The sequence below is a fragment of the Caenorhabditis remanei genome, chromosome IV, assembly GCF_010183535.1.
Source record: "Caenorhabditis remanei strain PX506 chromosome IV, whole genome shotgun sequence".
Lineage (NCBI taxonomy): Eukaryota > Metazoa > Nematoda > Chromadorea > Rhabditida > Rhabditidae > Caenorhabditis > Caenorhabditis remanei.
Genome location: NC_071331.1, coordinates 5297788 through 5313322, shown reverse-complemented (window position 1 = coordinate 5313322; position 15535 = coordinate 5297788). Strand labels below are relative to the sequence as shown.

The window sequence follows — 15535 nt, the reverse complement described above, 5'->3', positions numbered from 1 at the left end:
AAATTAATTTTCTAGTGGACAAGCCGATACTCCGTGGCCTGATTTACCTGTAAACCTTAAAAAATAAAATAAAACTTATTGCAGCAAAATTGAGACAACAACCCAGTTGAAGGAAAAGAAGGTAAGTCTTTACAAGAACTTCAAGATGATTACTAATGAGAGATTAAAATAAATATTGTTTTTATGTAATTTTAAAAAAAATTTAAAGTTTCCTTTGAATTTTTGCTGTTTTTAGCATAATGTAACTTCTCTTATTTTCGCTCGCACTCCTATTATTTACTTGGTCCGTGTATGAAACCAAGCAATGTTTCTTATAATCTTTAAACAAAGTAAGGGAATAACAAACATTTATATTTTGCTTCTGTTTCATAACGGTTCTAAAAAACTTCGTATTTCATTTTTGTCGATTACTTGATTTGCTATTTCAAAATAGAATTTTTGTTTCATATTTTTGCAAGCACTTACAAGTTTTCTCACTAGTCAGTTCTTAGTATGTTCTTCTTTGGCCCATTTTCATAGACCAGTGTCTTGGCATATCAGGAAAAACAATTGCTCTAAGTATATCATGATTCATAAAGGTTTCTTCAGAAGATTAACGCTGAAACTGAACTTTTCTCATTGACACGATAATTTTCTGCTTCAAAAAGTTTTGAATTTCTACGAAACCAGAAAAAAGTGGTTGGTTCGAGAGAGATATCTTTCATTTTCTTCAAAATAAACATACAATGTTTTAGTTTCAATTTCATTCGCTTTATCATGTATTGTGTTTTATGCTGTTAATATGTTGATACAGAAGCAAAGATCATTTGAATGATTCGATTGAATGGCCAATGAAATGGAATGATGAGTTAGTAACCGGCACCATAACTCGATTGTCTACCAAATTGGAGACAACTTGAAACATTCAAACATCCACGTCTTACCGTCTTAAACTGCTTTCAGAAATAGTAAAAATGTCTATTTGAGGCAATAAAAAGTTGTTCCTTGTTTCAGCTATGGGCGTTTCTCTTGGTTGTTGTGAACAAGCATGTTTTTATATTCGATGGTACTATTGGATTTCTTTTCTTTTCAACAAGTTAAAAAATTGCCATTACAGTAATTTTTTTTAATATGTCCGTTGGTTTGTTTTGTGAGATCAAATTATCTTCTTACTACTACAAACATTATGTCCAGGCTTCTCGACATAAAACGTGAAATAGCAACAAAAAGAAACACAATCAAAGTTGTGCCCGGATTTTTATACTTTTAATGTTACTTTCCAGAGTGACAATGTGTAACGATAAGGCTTATGACTCGGAAAGGGAGGCTAGGTGTTTACAATTCACATTTAACAGATGAAAAGCAACGATCTCATAGTAAAAGTGGATAAGCGAGCAATTGGTAAAAGGTAATTCTGAAACTGGCTATAAAAATATGTCTTAGAACATCCAAAATGCACATGTGTTATTTTTTTTTTCTAATGATGATTACTTTTTTAAAATCATAGTGTCAGAGAGGGATCATGACTGAATACTTCAGGGATGGCATATTGAAAGATGGCATATTGAAACTCTACAAAAAATGAGTAAAACTAGAAAGTTTTCTTTTACAAGAATGAAATAAAACTAACTTTGGTGACGTGAGAAGGAATAAATGGATACATTTCTACACTGTCACAGGGAAACTCTCACTAGGGAAGGCCTCCAGGTGACCGTGGAGTTATGGGTCGTGAAATGTTCACATTTTCATGAAACAGATATATAGACAAAGATGAAGCGACTGCATTAAGCTTTCGACCCTGTTAGTTTTTCCGTTATCCTCAAAATTTTCCGTATCTTTGGTGTTTTGTTTGTATTATTTTCTAGCATGAATGTTCAATAAATGTTCAGGTAAAATGAGGGTACAAAGTATTGAATACATCAAATTTCCCAAATTTTTCAAAATTCTATAGTGTCAGATAATGTCATGCTGTCAACTTCCAACTGAAATGGGAACTGTGAAACTGAAACTATTATCTTGAAAAATATTGAGAAAACATATCGTCAAGAATATGAATAGTAAGTAAATTTTCATATTTTCAAAAATGAGAGAGTTGGGTGTAAGACTCATAAGTTTACTCTCGAAAGTGACTTTTCCCATATGTACTTCTCAAAAAAAAAAGTGCCTAGCTTGATGAGTTCGATGAGAAACAGTTCGATGTTTTAGGGTCCCTGAATTTCTTCGCGTGTTACATATTTAGAACGAGTGCCCAATATTTGTTACTCCCTATAGCAACCTGAACAAGAAAGGACGAGCCTACGCTGATTGAACATTTTCGAAACACTGATATGTAGAAGGCACCAGTAATTAGTTCGACCGAATAAACGAAAATCACTGGCTTTTTGTTGATTTATTTGTTTATTGAAACTGTAAACTACATTGTAAAACTGGAGAATGACATGCATAAACTGTGATGAAGAAAGCTGAAACTTCGCAAAAGATTATGAATCTTATTAGAAAACGTTTGGTCGTTTACTGAAAACAATTAAATCATAAAAATGAAACAGAAAAAAAAACTGGTCACTGATTTGAAATGCATGCTAGCCGCGATTGAAACGATTTTTGCACCTCAAACTGAAAACTTCAAATATTTTCTGTTCCATCATCTCTAATATTGCAGAGTATCAAAATTAAAGATAGTCTGTGGTTGAAAATCTATTCATGCAACAACATCACTGGTGGAAACAGATCAATTTTGGCTTGACCAGAATCTCTAAATGATCTAAAAATATGAATAGCAACAATAAATTCCTGAATGAGGCCACTCCTGAATAAAGAATAATCAAGACTTTTAGATTCTCAGTAACCGAAAAAAAGTTTACCGTTTTAGTTCATTGAGATACCGCATCATGCTATAAGGAGATGTTGAATTGATAAAATTGCTCTCAGTACTGGTAATTTAATCTGCACAATTTAATCGGACACTAGATATTCCAGTTTCCAATTGCATATTGAGGACTGACAGCGTTTCGTTAGCTTTAAAGGTAAGCAGTTGACAATATTAGCTCCGACAACTATTTTGTGAAAAAAACGAGAGTTTCCCCTACGAACCAAATTTCCAATTGCCTGTTGGTTGTAATTTGTATTATTTCAAATTTATGATGCTCCCGCCGGCAAACTGTTCGATCCAACGTTTTACAATTTTGTCACTGTTTCAAAAACATGACTAGAACTCACCCAACATACAAACTAGTGTTAATTGCACATCTCTAGTTTGAAACCTGCCTCTCATACTCTACTACAACTATTTTCATTAGAGCTGGGTATTATGCTTTCAATAAAAGTCCTTTCTGCGACGCTGAGAAAGGGGCGTGTCTCAGCACAGCCATTCTTGCAAATTCTTTTGCGGCGCTGCTAAATTCTATTTTCGATCTACGTTTTTTCAAAATTAATTATCAAGTAAGCTTCGTCCATAGATGAGACTTTGTTGAAAACGTAATTAGTTATTTACAGAGTAATTTTTGGTACCTTGAACTTTTCCTTTTTCCTGGAATTCTGCGTCGTTAAAACAACCATTAAAACATTTTGAAACTTCAAAAATACTCTTCCCCCCTTTGTGTTGTGATATAAAAAAACGAGTAATCGGACGCGTTGGATTAATTTTTTTAAAATTAAAAACAAATACCGTTTCAAGCTTATTTTTTTTACAACATAACTGTAGCTCGGGATGATCGGACGTCATTTTCACCATGTTCAGTAATGACGAATCTTCAATTAAAAATAATGTTTTTAGTAGAAAAGTCAAAACTTCGTAGACTGAGTTATCTTTAAACCAAATTACACTTCTCTAATAACTAAATAATATTAAATTTTTTGCAAAAAAATCCATGGCAGAAACCAAATCAATTGAAAAATTTTTTAAAATAAAATAAGTATTGAATGTTTTTCATGTAATAATAAATTCATGTTTTAAAATACTCTTTCTTTTAAATTTTTGGCTGTTTTTAAACGGCATCATAACTCGACTGTCTACCAAATTACGATTGCTTTATCACATATAGATATAATAAAATCATAAAGACAATAAAATTTCTGATCAATATTTTTTTAAATGATATAAAAGAACTGCTTATCATTATAAAAGTTACCCCGGTGGTTTATCAGTATGTTTTTTTTTATCAAAAAAGAAACTCAAAAACCTAATTTCTGATGATTCATGGTTACTTGGAGCCCAGGAGATTAACAAATTATTCATTGGATAAAAAAAATACAAATGTTTAGAAACAGTGGTAAAAATCAAGTTTAATGTTATCGCTTTGAACATAATTGTTGTATTATAATAGTTCAAAAAGGATTCAAAGCATTCAAACATCCACGTCTTCAACTGTCTTTAACTGTCTTTAGAAATAGTGAACATATTTATGAGGGGCAGTAAAAAAGCATTTCATTTTTTAAGCTATTGGGGTTTTATATCTAATCATTCCGTTTTTGTGATCAAGCGACTACGTTTGGCTGAATCATTGGATTTGTTTCGTATTCAACAAGTTAAAACATTTTATTTACAGTAAAATTTTGTGCACTATGTTCGTTGAAAGTTTTGTTTTGTGAGATCAAATTATCTACATAGTCTACAAAAATTATATGTATTTAGGTTTCTGGATTTAAGAAAAGAAATTGCAAAAAAACACAGTTCTACAAGATGTCTCCGAATTTTGATACTTTAATTGTTTTTTTCCAAAGTAGCAAAGTGTAACGATAGGGATCGTGGAAATGACTAAATTCACATTTGACAGATGAGAAATAAAAATGTTAAGAAACTGCAAAATCTGGAAAAATAGATGCAGAAGTTTCGCCAGGGAAAAAGTGTGACAAATAAAACATTCACTGCTTCATGTGATCCACTAATAAATTATTATTAGAATACAAACAATAGTTCGGCTTTGTTTTGACAATTGAAAATTAAGTTTAAGGATGCATAATGAGATGTGTTATTCATATTGCGAATCTTACTCTGAATTCCAGACGGATTTTGAAACAACAATGGAAAAGCGAACAAACGGCAAAAGTAATTCTGAAACAGACTGAAAAACAAACGTCCAAAAGTGTTCAAAATGCCAACTTGTTGTTGTGGGTGTATGTCTTTTAATATTATGCATCTTCTAATTCTTATTGAAAAACTAGAAAAAGATTCGGATATGCAAAATAGTTTATGACTTACAATGAAGACACTAAATTTAAAAAATTTACATGGCAAGCATCCATCTGTGAAACTGCACAAAATAACAATTTGTAAAATGATATTTTTAGTCACAGTGTCAGAGAGGGATCATGACTGAATACCAGGGATAAGACAATCAATCAAATAGGTATTTCATGAAAGCAACTGTGGATAGGCGTACAAACGGTAAAAGGCAATTCTGAAACTGACTGAAAATATGTCCTAAAACATCCAAAATACAAATTTGATGTTGTATTTTTTTCTAATATTCTTTAAACTGGGAAAATTTTCGAACCATATATGATATGCAAAATAATTTTTGGCTTTCGTGGTATGACAATCAATTATGAAATTTTCACCTGGCAACAGTCCATCTATGAAACTGTGCAAAAAATAACTAAGATAGTTACTTTAAATTACTGTGTCAGAGAGAAATCATGACTGAATACTTCAGGGTAAGACAATCAATCAAAGAAGAATATTGATACTCAAAAAAGGTAAAAATTAGAAAATTATGTTTCATCATTTGATAAAATATTCACACTTTTTTAATGCGTATTAAATTGTAAACTTTTTTCATAACTGAATTTTATAGATTCCTATCATCTGAGGTCCTGAAGTAATAAGGTGTTTTTTCGAAATTATTTTCAAGGAAGGTGTTGTGAACCGTTTGATAAGAGGACCATCATTTAACAAGCGGCTTTACAATTTCACACGTTATTGGTACGGATGAAAGAGAACTGACACACGACTTCATTTTTGAATTAAACTACACCCGGACACAGTAACTTGATTGAAAAACTTTGAGAAAGTAAAATCCTGCAGCAATCGTTTCCACGAGGGATCATTCTACAAAAAGGTATCATGAAACTGCAACGAAATTATAAAAAACACTGAAAAATGTTTGACAGTCTTGTCCAGTACGACATGCCATTTTCAAATAAGGTTCCAAAATTGAACAAAATTGAATCGTCTTATTGACACTGTGATACAATTCCATAAAAGAAGACATTTTGAAACTGAAAAAAATGGGTGATATCTGGAAATTGGGTTTCATCAATTGACAAAATAGACAATTTTAGAAAAAAACCCGTTGGATCAACTATTATTACTGTATTTGTGGTTTTGAAGTCTAAGTGATTGCATTGCTAAAAGCCTGGATCATGAAACTCTGCAAAAATGGAAAAAATGAATCATTTCAAACAGAAGTTAAAGCCCTATTTTTACTGGAATTTCACGTAAACCTCAAAAACTTAAAAACACATTGAAACCGCGAAAATTATCTTTCATAAGACATCATATGGTTTTTTTCTTAACTGACACTGTCAGACCATGAAAGAAGACATTTTGAAACTGAACAAAATGGGGGAATTTTAGAAATTGTGATTCACCATACAACAGATAATACACGTGAAATTATTAGTAATTATTAAATAAAGAGACGATCAAAATTCCAGAGTAGTTCTGATTTTCAATTTTTGCAGAGGACTTGAGACAACTTGAAAATTCTGAAGATTACAACGTATCGATAATGAAAGAAACTAATTCACGATATCATTTTGGAATAGAACTACATACAACCTAAAACAGAAAAATAACGTAATATATTAATGGTACCGACGTCTAGTACTGCATGGCTAACATCTTGGATCACGAAACCGTTCAAAAATGCAAAAAATTAATTATTTCAAATCAAAATTGGAGCGTCTGTAAAAAATTGGAGCTTCGGTAAAAAAAAAACAAATTAAAAACACATTGAAACCGCACCAATTTTCTTTCACAAAACAATAATTTATTCGACGAGATCAGGAAGTACATTGTGACTGAGAGTTACGATTCTTATAATTATTACAAAGTTGTCATTTTTTCATTCGATGTGTAGATAAAATAGAGGACAGAGGAGGACAGAAGCGAAAAGAGATATGATGCTACACAACTGGACAGAGAGAACTGGACAGAGAGATATTGAGACAAGGAAAGGAATGATGAGGTCAGAAGTTAGTGACAGTAATCGAGAAGAAATTATCAGTGGAGGGCACTTGCATGAAATTATGACGGATAGAATTGGTTATGATTGTGATTATGGGCATGGTGATGTTGTTGTTGTTGCTGTTGTGGTGGGAGTATCATTGCTGGGTGAGACATATCCACGAAATGGAGGTTATGCTGTTGGTGGGAGTTGTCGTGTGGATGGAAATTAGTGATTTGATTCTTGAACGCAGGTCCCAGAAGAGTTTCCACGTCACCAGACATTGAATCCATGCCAGAGACGGTGAGGATCTGTCCGAGATCGTCGGCCCTGGAAAATCGAAATGTTCTGTGAAGTGTACTTGCGGACCATCTCTCTTATGCCGACCACTTGCTTATCACCGCTAGGGGTCCGATTTTCTCTGAACGCATAACTTTTTTAAAGCTTACATCTCCATCATAGAATTCTGATGAACCTCTCCTGGCGACCAATCCAATTTACTTTGAATCGAGAGTGGTTATGGAGAGTCTGCACCGAACATCGACGGAGCATTCGACATTCTTCTGAAATTCCTGGAAAATTTTTAAATTTTTTTAGCTATTAGTTGGGGTTAAGACTTACCCGTTAGTCTTGGCAACCATCACAATTTCACTCTGGATGTAGCCTCCCGGACTATCAGGGCCACCAACACGATGACGTTCCTCTGACTCGAAGTAGCGGAGCATTTCTTCCTTGTCGATGTGGGGATACATGTATCTGAAACAAGAAAAATGCAATTGCGCTCTACTGAGAACTATGACTATACCTGATATCCCTAAGCTGTGGGCATGACGCAATTCTGCTAGCCAAAGAGAGTTGATCCAAATCCTTGATGGTCAATGGTGCCAAGTGGAACGGAACTTTCTGTCCCTCCTCATCACAAACGAATCCAATGGAAACCGCTCCAGTCTGGGTGTCGGAGAATCTCAGAAGGAATGAAGAGTGTGGAGACATCATCATGCTTTGAGAAGCGTCGTGCTTCGAAATGAATCCAATACACCATCCCTCATCCCAGTACTTCAAAAGTTTCTGCTTAATCAACTGCATAATTGAGAAAAACCATTCCCAGAAGGAGAACGCGAGCTCGTCACGCATCGCTTGTTTGGCGAATCGATGGAAAGTAATTGGCTTTTGATCGGCTACATTTGGCATCAACATTTTCTCGCTGAGATACGCGAGGTCTGACTCGGAAAGAGGGCGACGGGCGCCAGTGAATAGCTGGAACTTGTTACGGAGCATCAGAGCAAGATTGTCCCATGTGACAGCGGTGACATCAGTGGCGTTCGGGTTTCTACTGATTGAGGCGAAGGCACGATGCCAGAGAATCGCCACTTGGGCGTCACAATCTTGGGAGCCATGAACGGTAACCATAATTGGAAGGGAGAGAGTCCACACGTCGAATTGCTCCTCCTAGAAATCAAAAGTTTGTTGTACGCACCAAAAAATCCAAAAATTGTTTTTAAAAGTCAAAGTAAACCACCAATCACAAGTGCACTATATCGAGAACATTCAGTTATTTTTACCATTCTCACTCCACTCGCCTTGCTCAAATTGCCCATTTGAAATGGAGTGATATAGAAGAGCAACGCGTATTTCTGATCGGTCGCCGCTTGCATATTGGCTGCACATTTCATATCGGACGCTCCTTTTGGTGGTGGTTTTCTATGGGCGATGCGGGTGAGCTTGGAGTTGTTGAACTTGGCTGCGAGGTGACCTCTCTCGTCCATTGTTAGCTTCTCGAAGTCGTTGGAGATGGTGCCGACGGTCTTGTTGTTGCGGCTGGAAATATTTCATGACTTATCACCTCTGACATCGAATGCAATAGGTGCTAAAATTGAAGCAAGCTTAGGAAAACTGTCTGAAACAGTACTCAGTGATGTATTATTTGTACTTAAAAATTACTTTCAATTATTTTGTTACTGTTTCTATTTCGGCTTTTTCTAAATTAAAATTTTGAATTCACTACTGGGAAAATCTATTCATTAAACCCTGCGTTTTGATAATTGCTTTCAGAATTCCGATTTGAGTCTATATTGAAAAATGCAGTACACTGAAAATTAATGCCACCGAGAAACTCATCAGAATTTGAAAAAAATGTGATTGCCGAAACGGAAAAAAACGTTATTTTGGATGTAATACTTATAGGAGATCGCTAAAAACGTTTTACTGTTTCGAACAACTTAAAAAATAGATGTGAACGTGATTTTGATTACTTTCATATTACACAGGAGTTGTCTACCATTATAGGTGTACTATTTTAGGTCCGTATGTAGCACTGGACATGACAATTCAAATTTCATAAAAACTGTCTGAAACGGTATTCGAACAAAAAGTAGATAACATTCAGTGCTGTATTATTTGCATGTAAACATTGTTTTAGTTAGTTTGTTACCGTTTCCATTTAGGCATTTGATTAGGCATTTGATTACTTCCATTTAGGCATTTTGATTATTATTGATTATGTATGAAGTTTTTTAGATTCAGTACACTCAGTGATCTGGAACAGTACTTTATGTAATTGATTCTTCTTCGAGTTTCCAACCTTTTCACTCATAAGAATTTTAAAAAAAAGTGACCGCCGAAACAGAAATGTTTGCACAGAACTATCAACTTATAGGAGATAACTAGAAATGTTTTACTGTTTCCAATGAAACATTTTTTCGTATGATTTTGATTAGTACCAATCGTTTAATTTTAGTTAGTGCCTAGACCACTACGTTTCTAGTTGACAGATTTATTCTTCTATTGTCATATAAGACAGGCCGAATTTGAAAATTTCAACTTTTGAAGGAGAAGTAGCGGTTATCTCCCTAAAGATGTGAAATTATCACAGATTTTCTTAGCATATCAGAATTTATAAGAAAAATGGAGATAATCGCTAAATTTCCACATGTATTGGCTAAATTTCCACATTTTCGAGAAACCCTGAGTTTCGCGGAAATCAGATAATAAAATCAGGTTAATGCTGAAACTCTAAAACCAGTCATCCCCAAAATAAAAAACAATGTTTACAAAATCAGTTTATTCACGTGAAAAAAAAAGTTCAATCATAAAATCACAGATTGGATGCGGGGAGGAAATCTGGGGAAATATAAAAAACACAAAAATTGAAACGTGAACAAAACAAAACCGTGAACTAATCGTGGATTCCCATTCTGGATGCTCGCATCCAGAATGGGGAAATTGAGAAAAACTAGAAAAGTTATAGGCGTGAACTATAAAATGTGGATCCACATCTGGTTTCACGAAATGGATGTGGGGAAATTTAGAGAAGACCAAGTAGAAAGACGTTGAGAATCATGGGGCTTTTCACAGAAATACTCTTGTAGACCTCTGAATATACTTCCGTCTAGCCAACAGTGAATTTACCATTGTAAGACTTCTGAAATAGAACATTTAGTTACGAGAAAGGTTTTCTAACAACTAACCTTTTGTAAAAAGCCTTTGTCTCAGCAGTGCTTAAATTCAAAAACTGTCAAATATCCATAAATTCACGATTAAATCTGAAAACGTATTGAGAAGATTATATCCGTCACCTGCTTTTTCGAATAGTTTAGGTTATAGAGTCGACAACAATGTATCCAGATAAAAATAATTGAGAAGTAATAGAATATCCACACACGACGACATTGAAACTTGGTAAAATGAATAAAATACAACAACAGGAAAAGGTCACGTGGATTTTTTACTGCAAAAAGCGAGGATTCGGGTTTATCCATTATTATTCGTGACCTTTTCCTGTTGTTGTATTTTATTCATTTTACCAAGTTTCAATGTCGTCGTGTGTGGATATCCTATTACTTCTCAATTATTTTTATCTGGATACATTGTTGTCGACTCTATAACCTAAACTATTCGAAAAAGCAGGTGACGGATATAATCTTCTCAATACGTTTTCAGATTTAATCGTGAATTTATGGATATTTGACAGTTTTTGAATTTAAGCACTGCTGAGACAAAGGCTTTTTACAAAAGGTTAGTTGTTAGAAAACCTTTCTCGTAACTAAATGTTCTATTTCAGAAGTCTTACAATGGTAAATTCACTGTTGGCTAGACGGAAGTATATTCAGAGGTCTACAAGAGTATTTCTGTGAAAAGCCCCATGATTCCCAACGTCTTTCTACTTGGTCTTCTCTAAATTTCCCCACATCCATTTCGTGAAACCAGAATGTGGATCCACATTTTATAGTTCACGCCTATAACTTTTCTAGTTTTTCTCAATTTCCCCATTCTGGATGCGAGCATCCAGAATGGGAATCCACGATTAGTTCACGGTTTTGTTTTGTTCACGTTTCAATTTTTGTGTTTTTTATATTTCCCCAGATTTCCTCCCCGCATCCAATCTGTGATTTTGTGATTGAACGTTTTTTTTTTCACGTGAATAAACTGATTTTGTAAACATTGTTTTTTATTTTGGGGATGACTGGTTTTAGAGTTTCAGCATTAACCTGATTTTATTATCTGATTCCCGCAAAACTCTTGGTCTCTTTAAAATCTTCAAAGCATGTGGAAATTCAGCAATATTTCTCATATTTATTGAATTTCAATCACCGCCTTGAAATGGTTGGGAATCCACAGATTAATTGAAAAAAATGGGAGTTCTTGTTTAAAAGATAAAATTTTCAAATTCGCCTTGTCTTATATTATACCGTTTCATTTATATAATTTCAAGCCTTGAATATAAACGTAGTATTGATGCTGCTGGCCAATTAACAGAAACAATTTCAATTCGATAATAAAATTTTCCTGGCAAACTTCGCCATACAACCTAGCGATCAACAAAAATTATTTCAGCATGTCTCAATGAACCACAGCACAAAAATCTTGAACTAATTCTAAGCATTTTCAGCTTTCATGCTTTCGTTTCAATTTTGTCATTTTATGTATTAGTTCATTGAGCCGATACTGTCACTGGTCGGAGAGTTTAGATTTAAGTTTTAATAACTGTCTGTAACGGTATTCCAACCAAAAAAAGATAAAATTCAGTGTTGTTAGTTCTGAATGTTTTTCAGTTCCCATGTTTCCGTTTTACTTAAGGCATTTCATAAATGAATTTCTGTTTGTTTAGTACTCTATTGGGGACCAATTGGTCTTGTAAGAACTGTGATTCACATTTTCATAGAATTCCATTGAGGATTCCACCAAAAATTGAGAAAAACTATTGCCAAAACCGTAAAATTTACATGCTATATTTATAAATTTATAGGAGTCGTAACTGTTTCAAACAACTTCTAAAATATGTTTGCATTCGATTTTGATCGTTTATAACTTTTTACGATCAAGATGAGACTATTTTATGGAACATACGCTGTTTCAGATAAATGTTTTGAAATGAAAGTAACAAAAGCTTCGATTGGACGTATTCCAAACTTTCAGTGATAGATGACGAAAACCCAGAATAAAAATGAACCACAGCACAAAAATGTCATACAATTAATAAGCACTTTCATGTTTTCCTTTTAATTTTGTCATTATATGTATCAGTTCAACTTGGTGTCATTGGTCTGAGAACCTGTAAACTCAAGTAACTGAGAAATTCAACACGATTTGCAAAAAAATAGACTGGAGAAACAGAATAATTTGTTGGAAACATTAGAAACTGTTTCAAACAGCTTTTTAAAAATGCGTGTATTTGATTTAGATCAGTGCACGGTTATTTCCATCTCGATCAGAATGAAAGTGTCACATGGAACACACACTGTTTCAGATATATAATTTGTAATGAAAGTAATGAAATTTTTGATAGGTTAAATAGGTTAGATGTCGCCATAATACAAAATGCCCCACAAAAAAGTGATTTTCAAAAAAATTCCAGTACACTTTTTGAATCGCATTTTTGGTTTTCTACAATGATACGTTTTTACAGAAAACTATTCACCGAAATTTGTAAGCAAAAACTTTTGACGTCCTAAATATACAGTCACGGCCATAATCTTATTCCGCAAGGGTTTTTGAGCCCTAACTTCTTTAAAATTGGTCGGATTGCCCTGAAACTTTGAGGAAACATTTATTGTAAAGTTTTTGTCATATTTAATGAAAGTTCAGGGTGAAAAATCATGCTTCACAAGTTTTATGTAAAATTTTCAAAAATTTCGAAAACTCGAGAAATCACATATTTTCATTTCCATGACCGGTGTATCGAAAATAGAGTGTTTCATTAGTGTCTATGATAGTTTTTTAATGTAAACAGACTTGATGTTCATTTTTTGACCACTGGACTACTACTCTTGGCTTGCTATCCATGTCTCCCGGCTGTCAAAGTTTGGTAGTACTAATATACGGAGATTTACACTTCAAACACCTGTAAAACTTGTATTTTTGTAGAATACAGTATAAAAGTTTACCAATGTATTGAAAATAATGTGGAAAACATTTATGTAACATTTTTACCTCGATATGAATCCCTAAAAACAGTACTAGCCATGAAGAATGCGACACTTGCAGTTTTCAGTGGAAAATTGTCAACTTTGTGGGTGTGACACGGCCTCCCTGAAAACCTCACAATATCGATTGTTTATGGACTATACAGAACAAACTTTTAGCTTCATTTTTGTAATTGACAACTTTTCTGTACGGGCACATCCTAATAAGTTATCAATCGTCAAAGAAATTTCTCGCAATTTTTGCCTTTTTTCAGTGCTAAAAGGTGAAATTTTTGAACTGTTTACATTAACTGCCTGTAACTTATTAGGATGTGCCCGTACAGAAAAGTTGTCAATTACAAAAATGAAGCTAAAAGTTTGTTCTGTATAGTCCGTAAACAATCGACATTGTGAGACTATCAGGGACGCCGTGCCACACCACAAAGTTGACAATTTTCAACTCAAAACTGCAAGTGTCGCATTCTTCATGTGTCGCAAAATTTTACATAAAACTTGTGAAGCATGATTTTTCACCCTGAACTTTCATTAAATATGACAAAACTTTACAATAAATGTTTCCTCAAAGTTTCAGGGCAATCCGACCAATTTTAAAGAAGTTAGGGCTCAAAAACCCTTGCGGAATAAGATTATGGCCGTGACTGTAAAAGTTATTTTGCAAAAAAATGTTCTGCATCGTGCAGTTCATTTATGTGTTCGTGCTACAGAGCGTATAGTCGTCCAGATAAACGCAGTACTTTAATTCAAAAACACTATTTCAGTTAGTGTATCAACTCATTCCAGTGACGATCTCATTTTCACAGATCACTGTTTTAGTTTGCTCTAATAAACAAAAAGACGTTTTTCAGTTAATAGTAGCTACAATTAAATTCATTAAAATCACTCACATCTCTTTATGTGAATCATAGTCGGCACTCATTTGCTTGGCTTCATCCTCTGCAATGATTTTGACAGAGACATTTGTGTTACTGAGTTGTTGACGAATTCCAAGTTTGTCACCAATCAGGAGACGTACCTGAAATCGGTTTCAATAAGTTCATAAAATTACGGCGCTTTAGGTAAAGCTGATCTGCATATCAGTTTTTTTACTAACCTCCGTAACAAACTTGTGTTGAGTCTTCAACACGGGCTCCGGTTGAACCGACACAATGAAGCTTTGTGATACCAACATGAACAACAACTTGTTCATCTGCTCACTGATCACAGTCAACTTTTCGATGGTCGACTGTGCCAAACCGTCATTGAGCTGTGGAGCACGACGGAGCAAGTCACACATCCAACAAGCGAACATGTTCAACTGCCAGTTGTGCTCTGCGAGGAACTCGAATTCCATCTGGATCTCATCCAAAAACGAATCACGCTCATCGAATGGGACACCGATTTGGGCGAGCTTCTGGGCATTCTTCCAGTTGAATAGCTTATCGGTGATCAGTTGGGTTTGGAGCCCAGTGGCAATATTAGTGCCGTCATGCAGTTTTTGGACGATTTCACTTCTCTTCTGACCCAATAACTCGTACAAAGTGGTCGCTCGTTTCTGCATCTCTGCCATTGACTGCTTCGCGGCGAACGCTTGTTCGGCTCTCTGATTCTGCTCGAGCTGTTGAATAGCCACTTGCAGTCTTTGAAGTTCACCGAGTTCGTTGACGAATCGGCCTTGGAGATCTTTATTCTCTTCCCAGAGATGGTGGCATGCCTTTGAGGTATCGGTGAGAGCTGCTTGCAGCTCCTGGGTCGATGGGCCCATCATCTCTGAAAAATTAGATTATTTTGGTGGTGGAAGGATTGACTCTAATGGAATTGATAAGCTATTCGGTTTTAGCAAAATATTAATTCAAAAAAACAGAAATTAATATTAATCTTATATTCTTAGAAAGGATTGATTCAGAGTGAGCAGTAGAAATGATTTTGAAAAAATGTCAGATGGTTTATGTTTCAGATATTACTTTTAACTTAAAAATTTTGTCAGAGAAA

The 15535-nt window shown here is 34.5% G+C and overlaps 2 protein-coding genes across 2 annotated transcripts; both read right to left on the bottom strand.

The window, feature by feature from the left end:
• Nucleotides 1-7225: 7225 nt before the first annotated feature.
• On the bottom strand, nucleotides 7226-7605 carry GCK72_012476 (uncharacterized protein; the record flags this gene model as incomplete). The annotated part of the gene is made up of 2 exons (XM_053729144.1): nucleotides 7226-7475; nucleotides 7595-7605. The coding sequence occupies 2 exons, from the start codon at nucleotides 7603-7605 to the stop codon at nucleotides 7226-7228; spliced, it is 261 nt and encodes an 86-aa protein (XP_053583916.1).
• Nucleotides 7606-7662: 57 nt separating this feature from the next.
• On the bottom strand, nucleotides 7663-15311 carry GCK72_012475 (uncharacterized protein; the record flags this gene model as incomplete). Its single annotated transcript, XM_053729143.1, has 6 exons — nucleotides 7663-7717; nucleotides 7767-7901; nucleotides 7951-8594; nucleotides 8708-8963; nucleotides 14452-14579; nucleotides 14658-15311. 6 exons carry the CDS (start codon nucleotides 15309-15311, stop codon nucleotides 7663-7665), a joined length of 1872 nt encoding a protein of 623 aa, XP_053583915.1.
• Between the last annotated feature and the right edge of the window lie 224 nt (nucleotides 15312-15535).